Source organism: Otolemur garnettii, unplaced genomic scaffold (assembly GCF_000181295.1).
Source record: "Otolemur garnettii isolate 467f Iridium unplaced genomic scaffold, OtoGar3 scaffold00191, whole genome shotgun sequence".
Taxonomy (NCBI): domain Eukaryota; kingdom Metazoa; phylum Chordata; class Mammalia; order Primates; family Galagidae; genus Otolemur; species Otolemur garnettii.
In genome coordinates this window covers 2,489,750-2,512,779 of record NW_003852586.1, presented here as the reverse complement: position 1 = coordinate 2,512,779, position 23,030 = coordinate 2,489,750, and the positions used below count along the sequence as shown (strand labels likewise).

General features: G+C 40.5%; 1 protein-coding gene across 1 annotated transcript; it reads right to left on the bottom strand.

The window, feature by feature from the left end:
• Positions 1-1,914: 1,914 nt before the first annotated feature.
• LOC105888108 (transmembrane protease serine 11B-like protein) lies at positions 1,915-16,893 on the bottom strand. Its single transcript, XM_012812139.1, has 10 exons — positions 16,886-16,893; positions 13,883-13,998; positions 7,595-7,713; positions 7,429-7,496; positions 5,824-5,984; positions 5,126-5,164; positions 4,543-4,717; positions 3,620-3,879; positions 2,892-3,034; positions 1,915-2,076 (listed from the first exon to the last, which is right to left on the bottom strand). Exons 1-10 carry the CDS (start codon positions 16,891-16,893, stop codon positions 1,915-1,917), a joined length of 1,251 nt encoding a protein of 416 aa, XP_012667593.1.
• Positions 16,894-23,030: the final 6,137 nt, after the last annotated feature.

Below are 23,030 nucleotides of genomic sequence, written 5' to 3'. Positions count from 1 at the left end.
GCAGCAGCTCTTCCTGCCACAGAGACCAGGGACAGAGCTGCGATATGAAACCAGTCTCTACTGCTGATCTGCCTGACCTCTTTGTGGGTGGGAAATAAATCTTAACATGTTCAGCTGTGGAGATGTAGGTGTTTGTTAACCACATTAAGATCTAGCCTATCCTGATTAATGCATGATGGCGTATTCAGTCAGTCTTGGACACAGTTTTCCTGCTTTGAGTGCCCTTCCCAAACACCTCCACCCCTCCATGGAGAAATCCTTTCCTGGTTTCCTTTAGTTCATCCTACAAAGTGCCTGTGAGAAACCTCCCATCGTCTTTCACGAACTTCTGTATCACCGGGAGCACACACGCGATTGATTCTTGATGAGATTATTTTGTGGACATTGGTTATGTAGACTTTTTGTAGAGTAATTACCATAGGGCAGCGGCTTTCAGAGAATTCTGTGCATACCCCTGAGAGGCTCTAAATGGCTGAAAAGGCAGCCGCACCAAAGTGACCAGGAGTCATTGTATCAGTGTTTTACCGTGGGACATACATTTTCAGGAAAAATATCCAAGTTTGTTTAAGAATACCCTGCATAAAACATGAAAAATTATAAGTGCTGCTAAACTTAGACCTTGAGCACATACATGTCTTTATGACATTCCCTGTGACATTCCCTGTGACAAGATGAGAAGCACCTATGAGCACTGTGGCTGCACAGTGGGATGCCAGTCTTGGGCAGACACAGGGGAGCAATGTTGTGATTTGCAAGATGGCTTATCATTTTTGTCATGGAACGACATTTTATTTGAAAAGAATGACTAAGAAACTATGCTTATTTAGAATCAGTACCTGGCAGATATTTTCTTTCTTTCCTTTTTTTTGCAGTTTTTGGCCAGAGCTGGGCTTGAACTTGCCACCTTTGGCAGATGGGGCCAGCGCCCTACTCCTTTGAGCCACGGGCACCACCCGATATTTTCTTAAAGATGAATAAAGTCAGAAGGAAAACAACTGGCAGAATTTGTTTCTAATAACAAAATTCAGGATTTATTATGAAAATTAGGACTGTGGTAAACTACCCCTGTAACCATGACAAACTCTAAAACTTTAATACTTTTTATGATGGGATCAGTCTTAACATTAATGAATGTGATTTTTTGACACTGTATAGTGAAAGGTGTCAACATTTGAAATATCTACTTAACTCAGTGAATCAGCATTTTCAGAACAACAGATAAATGCTGCTACAAAATTATGCAGTTCAAAATGTAAGCTATACTAATGGAGGCTAAAGCAGCGGAGCACAGGAAATTAGTGACGTGGTAAAGTCTCACTGGAAGAAACGACTACTCACTGCCTTAGGGTGTTTCCAAAAGAGAACACTACACATATCTGAAGATACCATTAGCACACTCTTTCCTTTTCAGTTATTAACCTGTATAAAACCATGTTTTCTTCATATACTTCAACCAAAACAATAGATTGAATGAAGAAGCAGATATGAGAATTTAGCCATCTTCTGCTGAGACAGACATTAAAGACATTTGCAAACCTGTGAAATAATCACATTTTCATTTTTTTTGTCTTGGAAATGGTTTTAAATAAAAATTACATTATGCTAACACATGTAATGAATGTATTATTATTTTAAATTCAATAACTACTTTAAATATTTTTTAGTTTTTATCTTTAATATGGTACTAGAACAAATACAACCTACATTAAAGTTCTTAGGAGTTCTGAATACTTTTGAAGAGTACAAAGAGATAACTAAAAACACAAAGTGAGAACAACGTCTACAGAAATCAGGAGTGAGGATGTGAATGTGGTGTGGAGGACTGCAGTCACAGGAAGCTCGCATGGTGAGGAGTGCCCTCCATGCACCTGCCTCACCCATCCGTTCATAACAAACCCCCAAGACGCTTCTCTCTCAGATGCCCGTCTTGGAGGCGATCCAGTCTCGGTAGGCAGTCACCCGTGCATAGACCCCCGGCTTGTTGATCTTACCACACTCATCTCCCCAGCTCACTACTCCAACAAGATACCAAATATTTCGAGAATTTGGATGAACCAGTGGTCCTCCAGAATCACCCTAAATAAAAACAAAGAATACTTATCATCATGAGAATTTCTTCTCAGATACTTAAATTACACAAATAAGTGTAAGTGATAAGACCAGGTGACCCTTTGTTTGTGAGTGATGAGAGCTTCATGGGGACTGTAGGAAGATGCCTGGTATAAATCCCTCTGTCACTCTCAACCTCAGCTGTGCCCAGCTGTGCCCAGCTGTGCTCAGCTCATTCCCTGGGACTTGATGGGTTTGCCTGAAATTTGGAGGCATGATCCAATAAGCAACAAGTCTAGTTCTATGGAAATGCTTTGGAGACCTATGGTAGGAATATACTTGGAGTTCAGAGCTTCATATATGAGAAAAGTAGCCAGAACCTAGCCATGAGGGGGTGAGAAGGGGAGAGAAATCTAGGAATGGGTTAAAAGTAACTGAGAACTCTCTAAGCCTAGTTAAGAGTGCAGGCTGTGTGATGCTTGACAGCCTGGATTTATCTATCCATGCCTAGATGTGTGATGTACATGTTAATTTCCTGTGCCTCAATTATTTTTTTTGAAATGGGAGTAATGGTTGTAATAAGGAGTAAATGAATGAGTATTTGTGAAGGACTTTGAACGTGCTTGACTCAGAGTAAGTCCAATGTGAGTGTTTGCTAAATCCTTAAAAACACATATTGTGTGTAGGAAAAATTACTTTAGTGCTACAGTTGAGAGAGACTGAATGGATTGTTAAAGTGAAAGTTAATTGAAGCACAGAACTGTCCCCATATTGATAATTTTTATAAAATAACAGCAGCTATTTACATACTATGGGTCAGTGTGAGTAACATCTGGAGTTACCTGGCAGGCGTCGATATTTCCTTCCATGTACCCAGCGCACAGCATTGTGTCCTGCACCATCCCATAATACGCTTCCTTAGCATTACAAGTATTGGTGTCGATGATCTTTATAGGTGCTTTCTGAAGTAATACTGGGTATTCACCTAAAGGAGGTAAACATTCTCAGCAAAAGAGCTGAGAGGGAGCAGGATGCAGGGAGCAGGATGGAAGCCCTGCTCTGTCCTCTGGGTGAGACCTGCTTGACTACAGGCTGTTTTTAGCATGAAAAAGTGTCCTCAGTTCCCTCACTTGAATGGATGAAAAAGAAATGTTCAAACTATATTCTGAAACATCTTTCTAGCCCTGCCTTTCTGTCTGTATCACTCTTCTTACATCTTTGGACCAGAGACTTTTCAGGTAGGCTTTTCAGGTTAGGGAGAGTCTACAACCAAACTAGTGTCCTTGCTGTGTTTGAAACCAAGTCAGCGCACACAGCCAGGCCCCACAGATAGCAAGTCCCAGGTGTGCTGCGCAATGAACAGAGAGTGGTGCCTTGACTCTGTGCACAGACAGCATGTCCCCGGTGTGCTGCCCGCTGGGCAGAGAGTGGTGCCCTGACTCTGTGCACAGACAGCAAGTCCTGGGTGTGCTGCCCACTGGGCAGAGAGTGGTGCCCTGACTCCGTGTCTCTACCCCTGTGTTCTGTGGCTCTTGCACGTCACAGGGAATGCTGTTTCTTCTGTACTTACCATCATATGAAAGTGCTCCCCATCCTGTGATGACGACTCCTTCACCAGGTGAAAAGATCTCTGTGGCTTCGGGAAGACAAACTCGGTGTACATCATTCTTAAATGAAACTTTTTCAGTGAGCAGCAGGACTGCGATGTCATCGTGATGCTGGCCCTCAATGTAGCCTTCGTGAATGATAATTTGCTCAACGTAATGTTCCATGTAGGGAGGGGTTACTTTGGTGCCAAAGCTGACAGTGTAGTTTTTTGGATTTTTTGTCCTAAAGAAATATAAATCATATTTTGCATTTATTTCAAGATAACAGAAATATGCTCTGCACCTACTGTGCTCTTTTAAGACATGAGTATTTCCTCGCTGTATCCTCCATTAGCAGGGACACTGTTTGACATCTGGCTTGTGTCCCCACATGCTTTGTAAGGCAATGGGGACATGAAGACAGCTCGCACTTTCAGGGAGCTTAAATCTAATGAAAGATGAGCATAAACCCTGGGAAGATAACACTCATCAGTGCAGGGTGGTGCATATAGTTAGTGCTGCCCTGAAACCGAGGGACTAGAATCTACTGCTGGGGAGAGGGGAAGATTTCTTAGGGAAAGCAGCCTTTGCAAGGAGACCATAGGAATGAGTCATTTTTGCCTAAAAGACGGGGGAGGCATGTGCAGGGAGGAAGGGAGAGGTGAAGTGGGATGATGTATTTCAGCAACCACAAATAGTTCAGAATATCCGAGGAGGGATGATAGGAAGTGGAACGTAGCGTCGAGAACAAAGAGCGCTTTCGGTGTTGACTGGTAAGGCAGGACTTACCATGTAATCTGTCTTCTGAACCAGGATACTTTTGCAACTAATAATTGGACGAGGGTGACTAGCAGGAACTGCAGTCGCCCAGCGCTTGACCCCTCCTGGGGGCTTGGCGAGGACTCACCTCTGGAAGCAGTGGGCTGCGGTCAGCAGGTGCCGCTCCCCAACTAGGGACGCCCCGCAGTAGTGCCGGCCGTTCTTTTTGAGGCTGGCCTGCCATGGCCATTCACCCTCCTGCGCGGTGGAGCCGCCCCTGATCCTGTCGTGTGTCGCCGACATCCTAGCCCGTCTCCCGCAGCCTGTCAGAAAGGGCAGTTTTGTACATGCAGAAGAGAGACCGTGTTCACTTTACCGCACAGCAGGGAGCGGCTGCAGTGCGCGTGCGGCTCCGTCTACCAGCATCTGGTGCTCATCAGCACCCAGACGACCGACCGACGACCTGCGCGGGAGCTCTGCAGACCCCGCACTGTCTCCAGGACGAAGACAGAGTCACAGCTAAGTCCGCGGGTATGTACCGGACTCCCAAAGTTTAAATTTGGGTGATTATTTCCTTCTTTATACTCCAGTTTCCCTATAATTATTTATTAGATATAATTAAATGAATTATTATGTGTAAATTACCTACAAGGTGCCTGGCTGTTAACAAATTGTGATTGTTTATGTTTTAGATCATCTCATATATTTAATTTAAAAGTATTTGAACTTACGGCTGTTGATAATCTTTTCAGCATCAGCCTTACTGATTTCTGAAATAAAACAAAAAAGCCACAGTAAATTTAAAGCCTAGAACTGCCCACCCTGGGCAGATGGAGTGAGATCCCGTGTCCACCAGGGCAGAAGGGTCCAGAAACAATCTGAACTCTCAGTATAAAGCATCAGAAGAAAGGGGAGGAACCCTGGCTCATTGGAATTGTTCTTTCACCACCTGTGAATCCAGGACTCAGAAGGGCTGTCTTCACAGCTCCATGTGAAAGGCCTCTTTTTATTTAACTGGAAGTGAATTCCACAATAAACTGGACAACTGAGGGTCTCGTAGAAGAGGCCACACACATGAACTTAATTTTTGTCAGTGCACAAAAATAATTTTTGCAAGGTGACATCCCTTGCAGTGCTGTGTTCTGAAAGTCACAGGAACTCGTTGAAGAGCAGCAGGTCACAGCATCCCCTGTGAGGACCGTTTGAAGCTTCATCATCTGCAGTAGGATGGGAAGCAGCTGCCACCCCAGAGCCGAATGTAAGGTGTGGCATTATTGTGGTTTGAATGTGTTTTTCATGAAGAAAACAAATAATTGATGTAAAACAAGGATTTCATTTTTAAAATTATCAAACGTCAGCCTTGTGCCTGCTGCCTGTGAGGTGTGTTAGGGGTGAAGGAGTGGCAGTTGCTCTGAGGCACATAGCTTACCCTGGAGCCTCAGAGAATTGGGATCTGTAGTCAAGGACCCTGCATGGCCCCTCAGCATCTGACGGAGGGTGTTTTCGACCCTTCTTCTTGTGTTCTCTTTCATTGACCAGGGGCCCTTGAACACCAGCCATATGTGTGCGGTCACACTGTTGCTGTCAGGACTGGAAACAACATGAAGTTTTTATAGGCCACCGAAATAGCATTTCCTTCCTCATTCCCTGAGTTTTTCCACCGTGGCTGCTTCTAGCCTTGTTCAGGTCTGCACAGTGCCTTCACCTTAGGTTAAGGGCAGAGTCACCCATCTGTCTGCATTTACTTGGGGACAGGGTGCATGCAGCCACATTATTCACTCTAGAGGACAAGCAGCTCTGCAAATCTGAAAAGGCATGAAAAGCCTGAGGCATGGGTGGAGGGATCACCTAGAAGTGTGCCCATTAACAGGTCCATTGGTCATTTGCTGGGTGACAGCTATAGACACAGCGTCTATCCTTAAGGAATTTCCAGACTTTTAGGGGGAATAAGGCATATATACAAGTGATTATAATTAATGAAGCAGGAGCAATAAGGTATTTATCTTATCTGGACTTATTAATAGGAAAGATGAGCCATTTTTTTACTTAAACAATCAGAGAAATTTTCATGGACAGGTGACATAAACATTGGACCCTAATGTATTTTTATTGCTTCTTCATCATCAAGCATAGATGAGAAGGAGGAATTTTCCAGAATCATTGGATGGCAATGATGTTAGCATTTATTAGGCGCAGGCTGTGTTCTGTGTGCATTGTGATTATGTTTACTAGTGCACTTAGTAACATAGTCTGATGGCCTTGATGGAGGTAAGAGCAATTGCCTGCATTTCAAATGTGTTTATTTGAAAATTTTGCATGCACACTATTTTTCTGTCCTGAGCACAGTTCTGAAAACAAGGGAGGGCAGGTGTTGTTATTACTATGTCATCAGTAGAATAACGGACTAAAAGTGATAAGGTGACTTGCCTAAGGCTCTGGACTACTGAGTGGCAAAGGCCAGACTCTGACAGTCCCTTATTCTAGAGCTCCCTGCACTGTTCCCTGGCACCCAAATCCATATGCAGGGAATACAGCAAAGCTATTTCAGTTCTTGTTATGGTGACTAGAAGGTTTTCCTGGTCTTCGAAGCCTGACGGAGATGTGTTCTCTTCTACCCTACAACTAAAAGCTCCAGGGGCGGCTCTGCAATGTGTTTAGCTGACTTGCAAGGAAAAAGACAGAAGAAAACAGGGTCTATATTCATGCTGCTGCTAAATAAAAAGGCTGGAGCATCAGACCACCTACTATGTAATGTTTTCTGGACATAAAAACTGAGAAAACCGAAGCATGAGTAGTCTGCAGTCTGAAGATGAAGACATTCCCAGTGCATCTAATGAACTCGGCTATGCAGACTTGATCTTTACTTTGGTTTCATGGAACAATAAGTCTGTCACTTAGGATAATGTGGGATATTAGAAGCTTATTGGCTAATGATTATATGATACCAAGAAATACTTTTTATACAGAACATTGAAGTGTAATGGTGTGTATGAAGGGTTGATCTCTGTTCTGATGGGTAGTGTTAGATACTTACACCAGTGTGATGACTTGAGAATTGATATATTGTCTGTAAATGCTAGAACTTTGAAATGCATCATCCATCTGTTCAAAAAGAACATAGAGTCAAAATAAAATCCTAATAATATATTTATATTTCAGAGAATTAACATTGAAACAAATAGAGGAAAATTCTAACTTACCCTAGTCTCAAGAATTTTGCTAAGATAGTTATTTTCTGGTGATGTTTCCCTTTCATAATCTCTATTATATGGGATATCCAGCACATTAAAGCTACCTTGGTAGTAGTAGGTCCTGTTTTCTTTAAGATAAAAAAAAATTCAAGAATTATTTAAATTAAATGGACTTCAAATATAAATACAGATTACATAGTAAACCAACTAGAATGTATTGTGATCATATTAGATACTGATAAACTCTTGTGAATTTTTCTGATACAGTTGATTGGATAATCTAGGGATTGTGGAAATTGTTTATAGGGCCAATTATATATATATATATATATGTACATATATATAAGCATATAGAGAGATATAGATTATCCAAAAAGTATCCAGCCATATATGTCTGTTTCTCATAGTACAAGTCTGGATATTTTCTGGACAGCCCCTGTATATATCAGGTGAAGTTCAGAAATAGTTACAATTTTCTTGAGATAAAAATATATATTATAATCATACTTCTATCTAATCAATTGTCTGATTATGAATAAAAATAGTACCATTTAGGTATCTACTATGTGAAGATACTTTAGAAAGACCTTATGAAATATACTCATTTCTCAGGAGACATGTAGTCTCAGAAAGACTAAGGAATTTACTCAAAACCTATACCTACTAAGAAGAGCCAAGGGTCAAAACTCAATCTGTCTAACTTCTAAACCCACAGCTAATACTTTGCATTTTTTCCTAAGTTTGTATAGATATGAAGTCACTTGATATATGGCACATCTTATCTCTAAAATATGTGATAAATATTAAGCATCTATGAATATGCTCAATACTATTTGAGAATTCCTAGCATATAATAAATACTAAGTAAATGTTAATATTGCTTTTCTTTGCCAGATCATTTTGTGGAAAACACAGACTCAATCTGGATGAAATCATTATATGAGAAGCTAATAAAGATATTATTAATTGATAAAGTTGATTATTTGACTGCAAATTCTACATGAGTGCAGAGAAGGTAAACACTACAATATAAAAAGATATTATAAATGTGAAAACATTATTAATAGTGAGGACGATGATGGAAAAAGAAGTCGGAAAGTTCTCAATAAAATGTTGAAAATGGGTTGATTTAAAATGACATACAAATGTATGTTTTTAATTTCGGCTAGCTTCTCTGTGGTCACGGACTGTTTACTGTGACGACCAAGCTCTACCATCGTAGTTTTTTGCTTTTATCATAAGTTGCAAAAGATAGAAACTGTTTGACTTCTCTCTCTCATAATTCAGTGTTCATAAGGCATCATTCAGTTCTTTGGATTCATAATTATTTCTATTTATTACAATGTTCAGCAGCCATAAATATTCCTTAATGTAAATTCATACATAAGTTGGCAACTGAAGGGAGTATTTTTCCCAGAGCCAGTGGATAAACTGAGTGTTTAATGTCTAAGACATGTAAGGCTAAGAAAAGCTTCTCAAACAAGAAAATCAACTCTTTTAATATTCTATTTTTAATTTAATTCTGTGTAGCACTCCCAGTCAGACTAGTTATCAAAGCCAAAAATCAACAAAGAAACACTGGACTTAAACAGGACTGTAGAACAAATAGACCTAACAGACACTGGAAGAACATTCTACCCTCAAAGGGCAGATTATACATTCTTTTCTTTGGCACATGGACATTTTCCAAGACAGGCTGTATACTAGGCCATGAAACCAATCTTAGCTAAATGAAAATAATTGAAATCATTCCATGTAACACTCAGATCACTTCTATTCAACATAGGCTGGGAGTCCTGGGCAGAGAAATCAGTCAAGAGAATGAAATAAAGAATCTGATTTGGAAAAGAGGAAGTCAAACTATTGTTGTTTTGCTGATGATTTGATATCATATCCAGAAATCCTAAAGATTCTTCCAAAAGACTCCTAAAATTGGTAAATTCAGTAAAGTCTCAGGTTGCAAAATTAATGTACGGAAATCAGTAGTACTTCCACACACTAATACCAGACAAATTGAGAAATCAAGTACTCAAAACCCTTTATAATAGCTGCAAAAAACCCCTCCTAGAAATATACAAAACCAAGAAGATAAAATGTCTGTACAAAAGGTACTACAAACACTGATGAAAGCAATTGTTAATGACACAGACAAATAGAAAAACATGCCATGCTCATGGATTGGAAGAATCAGTATTTTTAAAATGTCCATACCATCCAAAGTGATGTACAGATTCAATGCGATTCTCATTAAAATGCCAATGTCTTTTTTTTTTTTTGCAGAATTAGAAAAAAAAGTACTAAATTTTGTAAATAATCAAAAAAGAGCTCAAATAGCCAAGGCAATCCTAAGCAAAAAGAACAAATCTGGAGGCATCACATTATCTATTTCAAATTATATTATAAGGCTATATTAACCAAAATAACATGGTATTGGTCTAAAAGTAAGCATATATATCTATGAAACAGAACAGAGAACCCAGGAATAAAACCATACAACTTCACCCAACTTGATCATCAACAAAGGAGACAGAAACATGCACTGGGGAAAGGATGCCCTATTCAGTAAATGATGCTGTGATAATTGGATAACCACATACAGAAGAATGAAGCTGGATCCCTTCCTCTCACCATACACAAAAACAAACTCAAGATGGATTAAAGACTTAAATGTAAGACCTGAAACCATCAAAATTCTAGAAGAAAGCCTAGAAAAAATTTTCTAAATTTCAGCCTCGGCAAAGAATTCATAATGATGTCATCAAAAGCATAGGCAACAAAAATAAAAAATAAATAAATGGTACTTAATTAAAGTAGAAAGTTTCTGGACAGCAAGAGAATTAATCAACAGAGGAAATAGACAAACTACAGAAAGGGAGAAAATATTCGCAAACTATACATCAAAAAAAGGACTACTTTCCAAAATCTACAAGAAACTTGAACAAATCAGCAAAAAACTCCAAATAACTTGATTAAAAAGTGGGCAAATGACACGAACAGACATTTTGCAAAAGAAGATATACAAATCAGTAGCACAGGCCTGGTGTGGCAGCCACCCTGGTGACTCCAGCACACTAGGAGGCCAAGGCAGGAGGATTGTTTTAGCTCAGTAGTTCAAGACCAGCCTCAGAAAATGCCAGATCCTGTCTCTACTAAAAATAGAAAAGCTAGCTGGGTGTTGTGGTGGCACCTGTAGTCCCAGCTACTCGGCAGGCTGAGGCAGGAGGATCGCCTGAGCCCAGGAGTTTAAGGTTAATGTGAGATAGGCTTGCACCAGGGCACTCTAGCCAGGGTGACAGAGTAAGACTCTATCTCAGAAAAAAAAAAAAAAAGAAAGAAAGAAAGAAAAAAAACCGGTAAAAAATCAGCAATTAACATCTGAAAAAATGTTCAATCTTGCTAATCATCTTAGAAATACAAATTAAAACCATGATAAGATAGCACCTCATCCCTATCAGAATGGCATTAGTAAAAAGTAAAAAACAATAGATTTTTGGCCCCAGATGTGGTGAAAAGGGAATGCTTCTCCACAACTGGTAGGAATGTAAATTAGTACAACCTCTGCAGAAAGAGCATAGCAGTTATTCAGAGAACTAAGTGCAGACTGAGGGTGTGATCCAGCAATCCCACCACTGGGTATCTACTCAAAGGAAAAGAAGTAATTACATTAACAAGACACCTTCACCTATATGTTTGTTGTAAAACAAGCAAAGATATGGCTAAGTGCCCATAAGGCCATAAGTGAACTAGGGTCACTCGATGAAATACTAACTCAGCCATGAAACAGAATTAAATAGTGTCTTCTGTACCCACTTGAATGATTTTGGAAGGCATTATCCTCAGTAAAGTATCTCAGGAATGGAAAAACAAATACTGCTTATACTCACTTGTAAGTGTGAACTAAATGATGGGTGAACATGGTCACACAGAGTGAGAATGGCCTTGGGAGACATAGGAGAGGGTGGAGGGATTGAGGAATCAAAAATTACTTACTGGGTACAACATACACTATTTGAGTGTTGGGTCCACTGAAAGCCCAGACTTCACTACTATATAATCCATCCATGTAACCCAAAACCGCTTCAATCCCTACATCTATGGAAATTTTAAAATTAATTAATTAATTAAAAAGAAATAAGATCAAGATTATATATAAAGGACAATTTAGATAATAATAGATATCTTAGAAATTAAATATATAATGACAGAAATAAAGAATTTAGTATAAAGTTTGTAAAATTTATTTGAGAAAACCAAGAAAGCAACTTAAAAAAAAGACTAAGAGAAAATACAAAGGGAAAGATAAAGGACACAATTGAGACCACATTTAGGACACCCATTAGAGACAGAGACTAAATTATCAAGGAGATAATCCAAGGAAACTCCCAGAAACTTCAGTCTGAGTTTCCTGATTGGAATGGACCACTGAATGCTAGCACAGTGGGCAAAAATCAGGTCTATGCCATGTCACATTACCAGAAATTTTCAAAATACTGGAGATGAAGAAAAACATCCAGTGAGATTTCAGAATCAGGTGACAGGGGCAGAAGAAGAGACTTCACTCAAAAACTCTAGAATCAAAATTTCATCAGACTCCTTGACAGAAACAACAAAGCAAAAAGGCAACAGACCATTAGCATCAAAATTCACAAGGAAATCTTTCTCCAATCTAGAAACCTATATGATTAATTAAGGGTAAGAATAGAATTAAGCATTTTTCAGGCATGTCAGCAGTCAAAAATGTATGAGGTATATATACATTTGGTATATAAGGTATACAAAAATGTATGAGGTATATATACCCTTGTACTCCTGGTGTGAACACAGCAGGGAGTGAACTCAGCAGGGAGTGAACTCAGCAGAAAACAGTAGGGAGTGAACACAGCAGAAAGTGAACTCAGCAGGGTATGAAGACAGCAGGAAGTGGAGACAGCAGAGAGTGAATTAAATGAGCATGGTGTGAACTCAGCAGGCAGGGAACTCAGTATGGTGCGAACACAGCATGGTGTGAACTCAGTAGGGTGTGAACTCAGCAGAGAGTGAACTCAGCAAGGAGTAAACTCATCAGGGTGTGAACACAGCAGAAAGTGAACTCAGTAGGAAATGAACTCAGCATGGTGTGAACACAGCATGGTGTGAACTCAGCAGGGAGTGAACTCAGCAGGCAGTTAACTCAGCAGGGAAAGAACTCAGTAGGGAGTGAACTCATCAAGGTGTGAACTCAACAGGATGTGAGTGTGACAGGGTTTGAACTCAGTAGGATGTGAACAAAGCAGGGTGTGAACTCAGCAGGGACTGAACACAGCAGAGAGTGAACACAGCAGGGTGTGAAAACAGCAGGGAGTGAGTGCACACAGATTCTCTGTTCTTCTGAGGGAGACAATGAACAGATTCTCTGTTCTTCTGAAGGAGACAATGAACATGCCAACAACTGGAAAATTAAGAGGGAGTGATATCAATAATCAACTTAACAGCATGGAAGTGGCTGCTCTAGGAAATGAAAACCAGGGCTGAAGAGTCTATATTTATCATAAAAAGCTCTGAATAACCCCTTGACTTCTTTAAACTCTGAACATATCCAGCTTTGAAGGAAAAAATTAGCACTTAGGCATGGCCATGCCACAGAGAAAGGGGTGATGGTGAGCGTACCCCCATGTAAGTACACACTCAAGCTAAACAACTACAGTAATTTTTATTCCAAAATAAAGTGTTAGAAACATTGACAGTGTGGTAAGAATAAGATTTCTGACAAAACCCTGGACGTGTGGGAGGAATCTGAGAAGGACTAGTGTGCAGATTCTCTTCTCTTTCATGGTAGGGTACAAATGACGCCACTAAAGTTAGAATATATAGTTTTTAAAAAGCTTTCCTTATGTTTTTCAGAGTCTTATTACAAGCTATGTTAAAGGGATTTTTTTTCTATATGAATGTTTTTATTATGAAGAAACGACTAGTCCAAATTCATTATCTCTGGTTTCTCCTCTGCATGTTGAGGATCATAATGTTTTAAATGCTATGTGAGTCGCAGCATCTTCTGGTAGAGTGGCCTGTGCCTGTCACTGCCCACGTGCCCCTATCTCTGTGTGGATGTCCGTTCCTTTACCTGCGCATATTTACAACACACCAGTAAGCAGCACAGTGCTTGGCACAGGCTAACTGCAGTTACCCTGAGGTCTGGGGTGGCTTATGCCATTTTGAAGGGAGAAAATCCATTGCTTACAATTATTTCTTTATCTTTTGTAAAAATGTAAATAAAGATTACAACTAAATGAAATAAATAAATATATGCTCTTTACCAACCTACTGCCAGAAAATGAACCAGGAGACCAATAGTTACTCCTAGGATGGCCAGCACTCCAAACACAAGGAGGACAATCAGCCAGAGAGGCAGGGATGCCCGGGACGCTGTGACAGGCCTGCAAGAGAAGGGGGGAATGTGAAGAATGCATTTGAGACAATTCCGGGGGGTGGGGGGATCCACAATTCAGGCCTAGCAGCAGCAAAAGACATTGGAAGGAAGGGAGAGAAGGTAGGAGAGAAGGTAGGAGGGAAAGAAGTAAAAAGTACAAAACCACGTACTTTGCTTAAAGCTTTTCTGTTTTTACTAGACATGGGGCCTCACTCTTGCTCAGGCTGGTCTTGAACTCCTGAGTTCAAGGGATCCACCTGCCTTGGCCTCCCAGAGTGCTGGGATCACAGGCGTGAGGCACTGTGCCCAGCCTGCCAGCGCACAATTTTAAATGTCAGACTTTGGTAACCATAGCTGGAGATATAAAGTTAGGAGTTACCTAAAACCAAGCATTAATCAAGGCTGTGAAACTGAATCAGTATATCACAGAGTTTATTTTATTATGTAAAATATTGCACGAAATTAATATTTATCTTTCCAAGGCGAACATTTGTTTTCATCCTAATTAAAATTAATTTATCTCAATTTTTCATATCCTTCCTGAATTTTACAGTATTGTTTCTTGATGGCTCTCCAAAGCCTTTAAATGAGTATTTGTTTCCTAACTGTCAAATTTAAAATATTGTAGCTCTTTTAGTGACAGGTTGGCACTCAGCTCACTCCATGAGCATTCAGCCCTGCCCTAGCCCAGGGCCTGGCTATCAGGACTCTCCTCACCTTTCTCCTGTTTGTACTGCTCTGTCTCCCCTGGGCTGTGATTAGTTACTTTTTTCTTAACCCTTAACTGAAGACATGTTTATACATTTCTTGTTTTGACTGGGTTTATTTTTAAAGTTTTAACTCAAAACAGGTGTTTGAATAAGTTGGGGAAATTTTTATTTTATCTCTACAATTTGTTTTCAGAACTTGTATTATTATAAGAACAAAGGAAATTTAAATATATTAAAATTGTATCAAATAAAAAAGTTAGATCAAATAAAATATCTTAGAGTTAATCCAGACACTATAGTTTGAAAGCAAAAGAATGAAATCACTTCCTAATTTCCTATACATGTGTTTTATATCATTAAAATTTCTATAGAATTTATAGTGTCCATTTCCAATAACTTTTCCCCATTTAATTATTTCTGGTCACAGCTCAGGTGTTTCTCTGGGTCATAGCTATCTTTAGTCCATAGCCTAAAGATCTTGCAAGCCATGACATAGATTGAAGATCTGCTTAAAAATGACCAAGAGACTCTCAGGCAGAAAAATCACTCCGCTATTAGCCAATTCCTCATAGCCCATGCTAGAAACTCTTCTGGAAAATCACATAAGAAATTTCTGTCAGAGGGCACAGAATTTAAATAACACCCTGCCATGGAAACTTCCTGGACATGAGCTTCATAAGACTTCCATGGCCAGAACCTGAAATACAGATTCTTCTGAAATTTTCTCTATTTCATCCTATAGGATTAACTCTAAGAAAAGATTTGAAATTGATGAAATGATATTCAATATCATTTAAATGATAAAACCTTTACTTCTATTATTTCCTTTTCCCTCAGAGTCATTAAAAACTCAGATACCCAGACGGCACCACAAACTTCCTGGAGGTGTTCTCCAGTGCACCTGCCAGTCCAACCTGTGTCCAATCCCTCCAAGTTCTGTGTATGATCAGACGACACCTCACTCTGAGAGACTCATCCCGGAATTAGGGCTTGAACCCTTCCTGAGTAATAAGGGTTTCTTAGAAATAATGCCTTAATCCTTTGCAGTCTTTCAGGTAAGGGCTTCACAAAAGTGTCAAAATGAGGAAGGAAAGAGAGGAGGAGCCCTATAAGGAAAATGCCATCCACCTAGCACAAAGGCCGTGACTGTGTCCAGGGAAACAAAGAACAGCGTCCAGCTGCTTTTTCTCCCTCAAATGTATGCAGCCCCTCATTCGCTGATCGATCAGACACACAGCTAATAAGAAAGTATCAGGGGCTTGACTAAAACAATTCTTCACTTTAGTTCAAATAAATGGTCTTAGAATGTTTAATTACAGTGTGTCCTGTCTAACCACATTTTTATGTGATTATTGAGAGTGAGAATACATGTATAGATACAATATGCACGAATATATCTGCCTTAAAGGACCCAACTATTCATTCAAAATACACACTTTAGAGAAATATTTGTGTAGGGTGTACAGTTATATTTCACAGTTATCTGAACGTTCATTGTTCAATATCAGTTTCAGTTAATTTTGCTGTATTTTATTTTGATATAAACTCCTTACAAGCTGAAAGAGTTCTTAAAACTTTGCCATTAATGAGGACTTACATTTCATATAATTATCTAGTTAAATACTTTAAAAACAAATACTGTGTAGCCCTTGTCTATACATAATTATACATAATGTTCTGGCTCATGAACATTTAACAAATAAAAATACAGGAATTTAAATGTGCTCTGCCGAGACTGTGAGGCAATGCTGTGAGGTTCAGGGCGATGTTCACAAAAGCACTGTAGAGAAAGATGTTAAACAGATAGGAGAAAGTTGTAATCATCGTCACTGCCACCAACAATTTAGTGTTTGATTCATGAGAAAGGAAAATGTTCCCTTCCTGCCTTTCTCTGTTTTACAACAGTCATACTCTCTTAACAGTCATGTTAATTTTGACCCATGCGAATTAAAAGTCACATGTACATTGCCTTCTAAAGCATTACTACACCAAACTATAGGTTCCACACAGAAGTATGTTTGTGACAAAGCTATCCCATACAGAAAGTTTAGAACACTGTTCAAAAACTACACATTTCTCCCCTAAACTCAGCTGTTATACCGTAACTGTGGGTAGCAGTCATCCTGGGGAGCCAGTGCCAATCTTAGTGATGTCAGGATTGTGGGCAAGCAGATGTCCACTCACCTGTACATGGTGTGCAGACAGCAGCACTGCTGGTGCTGGCAGAGGGAGAGGGAGCCTTTGGCTGCTCTGGTCCTGCTCTCGTCCGGCACAGATCTGTGCAGCTCTCAGGTGAATGTGCTCACCACCGTGGAAGCTGGGACGCTAAGGGCTGGGTGTGATGGCAGGAAGGAAACCTGTTTAACAAGCATGATGACTGCTGTGGCTTAAAAGAAAGAAGACGTGAGAATTCTCTTTGAGTTGGATACTTAGAACAAAAAACAACAGATATTACTTGGATTGGGCATCTGAGAGGTCCACCCAAGAAATGCCACCGCAGAGTGGTGACTCAGCGCTCAGACTCAGGCCCTGTGCACCTGTGCTCACCTTCACGGCTCTGAGCACCTCCCTGGGGAAATCAGCTGTGTCTCTCCTCCAGCAACCCTGACTAACGGCTTAGACATAAGTTGTCTTTTTTATATAATTGTTCTGTGGCAGCATTACTCATCAGAAACATACTACTCCTAAAAATTCTCACTCAGACTCTACGTACTTTTGTAGGGATGAGTTTATAGCTGGAGGTTGGTTTGGGAGTAAGAAATAGTTCAATTTCAGTAGTCTTTATAGGAAACAGAACTAGTCAGTCTAGTCTAGAGTTATTTTACTAAGTGAATATGGATAAAGTGTTTGGGTGATGCACTAAACACTTGTTTTATAAAACACTTTGTTTTATAAAAACAAAAAAAAATTCAGATGCCATTTAGGTGTTTGGAATATAAACACATAGATTCTTGACACCATTTCTCCTATTTTTAATCACATGCTTACTCTAATTTATTCATTCATTTAAAAAATATTTATCATGTACTTTCTGGGTCTACACATTGTTCCCAACATGGGAACACAACAACAAATGAAATAAAGTCCCTGCCTTCATGGACACTCTAATGGGAAAGACAGACAAACTTTAACAAAATAACACATACATGATTTCACATAAGCTATTTACACATGCTATGGAGAAAATGAAGGAGTGTCATGGGGGAAAGTGGTGGGGGCAGGGTGGTCATCAACAGGTGGTCAGGAAGGGCCTCTCTAAAGAACGGGCTTTCAGAAGAGACCCAAATAATGATACTGATTCGTGGGATTCATCCTCCTCAAACACACATTCTTGACATCTCAAGAATGTGTGTTTAAAAATATTTAAAACTCTTAGTTGCTTTCAGGGTAAAATATAAGTTTGGTTGCTCTTCCTTGTCCTTCATTCACCCCACTGTCTGCCCCAGTGCTGTTCCCTGGTAGTGTGGGGGGATGGTGATATGGCTTCTCTTTCAATGGGACATAAATCAATCTGAGCTTTGGCTTTCTTTAACAGGATGTACTTGTAAATTTATCCTATCTACTGAGACCCTGTTGATCAAGTGCAAGGACACTGTTGATCAAGTGCCTGTGACACTGTGTTGTCATAACAACTGGTAACTGCTGCCTCACCAAGTCACCATGAGCAGGTGACATCTGAAAGTGTGAGCTCGACTGTCTGCGATTGACAGACCACCCACTGGAGGCCGCACATCATGTAAACTGAGGCCGTGCACGGGCACAAATAGTGACAGCACATGTGCTTATTTCACATGACACTGTGACATGACCTTGTCCTCCACAGAGTTCATGCACCAGAACTGCACAATTGAGTTCCTCAAAAAAATCACCAAAAAAAAATCTCATAATGCTTCAAGTAATGTTAGGACTTTGTGTTGGGCTGCTTTCTTTCATCCTGGGCCACATGTGGCTGAGGACCACAGGTTAGACACCCTGGGAGTACAGCAGTTGGAAAATCTCAGAATGGAAGTTTAGAAACCTTAGGTAAGGAAGTGGGTGGAACATGGGCTGCAAGGGCATCATAGGACCTGACACAGAGACAGGCAGCAGCCAGATTATCCTGGCATGTGTCATTTTTATTCAGCAGGACACAATGGCAGTGTCCACTGGGACAGCAAGAAGTCCTGAAACACAGAGATAAAAGAGATTTGTTGAGAAGTTTTTGGTCTGTTAGAGGAATCAGATGCACAGACAGACAATTTTTACATCTGTGGAAAATGTAGTAGCAGGTGCAGGCCTGGGGCTCTCTGGAACAGCCACCTGCAGACATCAGGAAAGGATGCTGGTGGGAGGCTCCTGCGTCCTAAACAATGAGAGAGAAGAGTGATGAGCTTTTTATGGATTTGGAAGTCACAATAAAAACTTTAGGTTTTATTCTCTAAGAGTGTTGAGGTGGGCAGTGAGGGGTGGAGTAGGATTTTAAATAGGAGAGAGAGGTGCTCCCAGATTAATTCTCTGTAATCACTGAGATGGGTGTCCTCTGAGCCATCACAGTACATGGGGGCAGAGGCAGAAGGATCAGCAATTCAGAGTACGCCATATTTTCTTCAAAAGGAAGTTAGGTTAATTTAGAATTCCTCTTTGGCTCTGAAGTATCCTGCTCTGAACACAGTTTTGCTTGTTTTTTCTTAATCCTTTCTTGCTCCTCAAGAGGCTGGGAAGGGGTAGACCTCTCATTACCCTGGCTAATGATTTGTACCTCACTGTCTTTAGTAAATGAGATAAATCTGACTTAAAAAACATAAACCCATAGGGATCTAAAAATAGACCTGCCATTCAATCCTACAATTCCTCTACTAGGTATATATCCAAAAGACCAAAAATCACATTATAACAAAGATATTTGTACCAGAATGTTTATTACAGCCCAATTCATAATTGCTAAGTCATGGAAGAAGCCCAAGTGCCCATCGACCCATGAATGGACTAATAAATTGTGCTATATGCACCATGGAATTTTATCTTAAAGAAAGATGGAGCCTTTACCTTTTACATGTTTACATGGATGGAGCTGGAACATATTCTTCTTAGCAAAGTATCTCAAGAGTGGAAGAAAAAGTATCCAATGTACTCAGCCCTACTATGAAACCAATTTATAGCTTTGAAAGCTATAACTCAATTATAGCCCAGAATATGGGGAAAGAGGAGAGGAGAGGGAGGGGGAGGATAATTGAAGGGTATTATCCAATTGGAGGGAGGGTAATTGGTGGGACCACACCTACGGTGCATCTTACAAGGGTACATGTGAAACTTACTAAATGTAGACTGTAAATGTTTTAACACAATAACTAAGAAAATGTCATGAAATGTTAACCCAAAAAATAAATAAATAAAAGCATAAACCCAGCCTTATATCATAAACCAGAGATGGCTTTTTAATGGAATTCCTGAATAATGTATGTCCCTGTATTTTATGAAGATGAAATTTTGTTTACTCAACCACGATTACCCACTATGATAATTTTTTTTTTTTTTTTTTGGCCGAGGCTGGGTTTGAACCTGCCACCTCCAGCATATGGGGCTGGTGCCCTACTCCTTTGAGCCACAGGCACTGCCCTGATAATTTTAAATGAAGATAATAAATTGTAAAGGTGATAAAGTAAGTAGATGGGAATGTTTTCTTTTCATAAATCAGCATAATATTTATGCAGAACAACATGTTCTACTGTAATTTTTCTGGAATTCTCTAGTCACTTTAACCTGCACATCTGAGATGTTCCTGACACATCACTATAAAATGTTTCAAAAGCAAATTACTCTAAACTTCCTCTTCCAGTGGAACTGTGAAAAATGAACACCAGCACCAAACTGCAGTCACCACAGCCCCTGGCAGGCCGCGTACTGAGGGCGGTGGTTCTCAACCTTCCTAATGCTGCAATGTATTTTCATTGTTAAAAAGGGGTCGCAGGTGGTGCCTATGGCTCAAAGGAGTAGGGCACTGGCCCCATACGCCAGAGGTGGTGGCTTCAAACCCAGCCCCAGCCAAAAATTGAAAAAAAAGGGGGGGGGATTGCAACCCACAGGTTGAGAACCACTGGCCAAAGGCCAGTCTGGTGCTAAAGGCAGACCCGTGCTACAGCTGCACAAAGGAGGACTAATGATGCTCAGGCCACACCATCAGCTAGATACGGGCAGGGTGGAGGGCAGATGTGTTCAGGCAGCTTTAGGCTATTTTGGACTGGTCTGGGTCAGGCTGACCTGGCTATATGGGAAAGGCACTGATGAAGACCTTGCAGGTGGGCTGTTTTGAGAACAGAGTTAGTAAAGACCCTGGGAGGCTTCCAAGAAGCAGCTGATACCCCTCAAGTCTGTATAAAACCCAAAACGGTGCTCTCCAGGGCCCTGTAGTCACTAGGACAGAGCTTGGCCTGTTGTGCAGGTCGTTAATAAGCTTTCTTTTTCTTGCTAAAATTTTACTTGCCCTTTTCAATTACTTCATTCACTACCTCAAGCCACCTCACAGCTCTAACACTGGTAAGTGTTGAACATTCAAAGCTCAGGGCCAGGGAGTGGCTGATTTGTAGCACTTCGCATTTCCATGGTATAAACCCCAGGGGCCAATTTCAAGCTGCCCTGGGACATCACTGACTGTGGTGTGGGGAGGGATGGTCCCATCATAAAGATGTAATAGATATAAAAATCCTCAAGGCCATAAATGCTGATAAAATTCAGTAAAGTGAATAATGACTTTTGTGTAGTTGGTACCTTTAATTCTCAACTGTGGCTATGTTTCATAACTGACTCATATACTTCTTAAAGGTTTAACATTTGACTCTTGTACATGGGTGAAAGCCGGCTTCAACACTTTACTGCAGCACTTTAAATATTAAAATTTGCAGACATTTCATAAGTTTGGATATTTGAAAGGACTCATAAGAGTCCACAGGGGATACTTACATGAGGTTTTTGTTTAAAAGTGAAGGGTGAAAGTGAAGGACACAGAGGTGAGGATGCAGGGAGGGAGCTCACCAGGGGTTAGTCACAGACTGAACCACCAGAATAGATGCAAAGCAGAAGCTCAGCAGGATCGAGGCCCAGTAAACAAACCGGCCCATGGCCCACAGGGAGCCAGGAAGTGTCAGACTTTGAACCTCACATGAGTCACTTATTTTGGCCAAGGGTTAAAGCCAAGCACGTAAGACTTTCCTAGTCTAGCTTCAAATTAACTCTGCTTTAAAGAAATCCAATAATGAAAATGACAAAAGATAATGTTTCAAATATCTATTACCCAGGATGACTCTAAGTCTATGCTTTTGAAATGAAGGAGACTGAGGAAAGATAAAGAATTCAAGTGGAAATTTCTGATATATGAGATTGGGAGTCCTGGGAGAAGTCACAACATTGACTTTTAAAGCTAAAGTTAATATTTGGGCGTGACTGGCATGGAATTGACATTGAAAGCCGTTGGGCCAGACAGGACTGTCCAGGTATGGAAGAGGTGGGATTGAGCCTGCTCCTGGGGGTGCCCCAGTAACTGGAAGGCAGGAAGGCCCAGGAGAAGGTAACAAGGCTTAGCAAGGTCACCAACATAACGGGGGGCTTTTCTGGAAGCCAAGTGAAAAAGTGTTTAAGTAAGAAATGAGCAATAGTGCTAATCTCTATTAATAAGTAAGAGGAGGGTTGAGAATTGGTCACTGAAGTTGGCAAGGCAGAACTCATTTGGTGGCATTGACAAGTGTGATTTTGGAGGCGTGTCTGTGACAATATTTTACTTGGAGTGAGTCTGAGAGAGAAGGGAAAGTAAAGAAGCAGAGACATCAGTTTGAACTAGTTCTACAAAGAAATATGGCAGGAAGGATACATGGGGTTAAAGAATAACTTTGTTTTTGTGTGGGGGCCATCATGGAAGCTACTGCATCTGTGGAAATGACCCAGTATAGAGGGTAAAACTGATGATGGGGAGGACGGAGTGCTAGAAACAGAGTCTTTGAGAAGGTGAGTGCAAATAGGATTTTAGCTCCAGTGTTTACCTTTGATTGATGTGGAAACAGCTGATCCGTTTCTACAGCCAGAAGGTGGATGGTGATCACAGCAGCATCCCCCAGGCACTTGCTGTGCCCTTCAGATGCATCACACCTGTTAGCTCCTTAAACATTCTACAGCCACACCAAGAAGTAGTAGCTACCATTCTACCCCATGTGCATCCAGGAAACTGAAACACAGTGACATGGAGTAATCTGCCTACATTGCACATTTTGTACATGGCAAAGCCAAGATTTGTACACAAGCTGTTCAGCTCCAGAGCCTCCCGGATAAGAAGTAAGGACATGAGTAGATTTTCTACTTTAGC

What these genes read in the sequence shown, in the direction of transcription:
- LOC105888108 (XM_012812139.1), bottom strand. An exon ending in GCAGCCCACTGCTTCCAGAG is followed by an intron (nt 3,880 to 4,542) that starts GTGAGTCCTCGC and finishes ATATTTCTTTAG; the next exon opens with GACAAAAAATCCAAAAAACT. An exon ending in GAAATATCGACGCCTGCCAG is followed by an intron (nt 2,077 to 2,891) that starts GTAACTCCAGAT and finishes GTTTTTATTTAG; the next exon opens with GGTGATTCTGGAGGACCACT.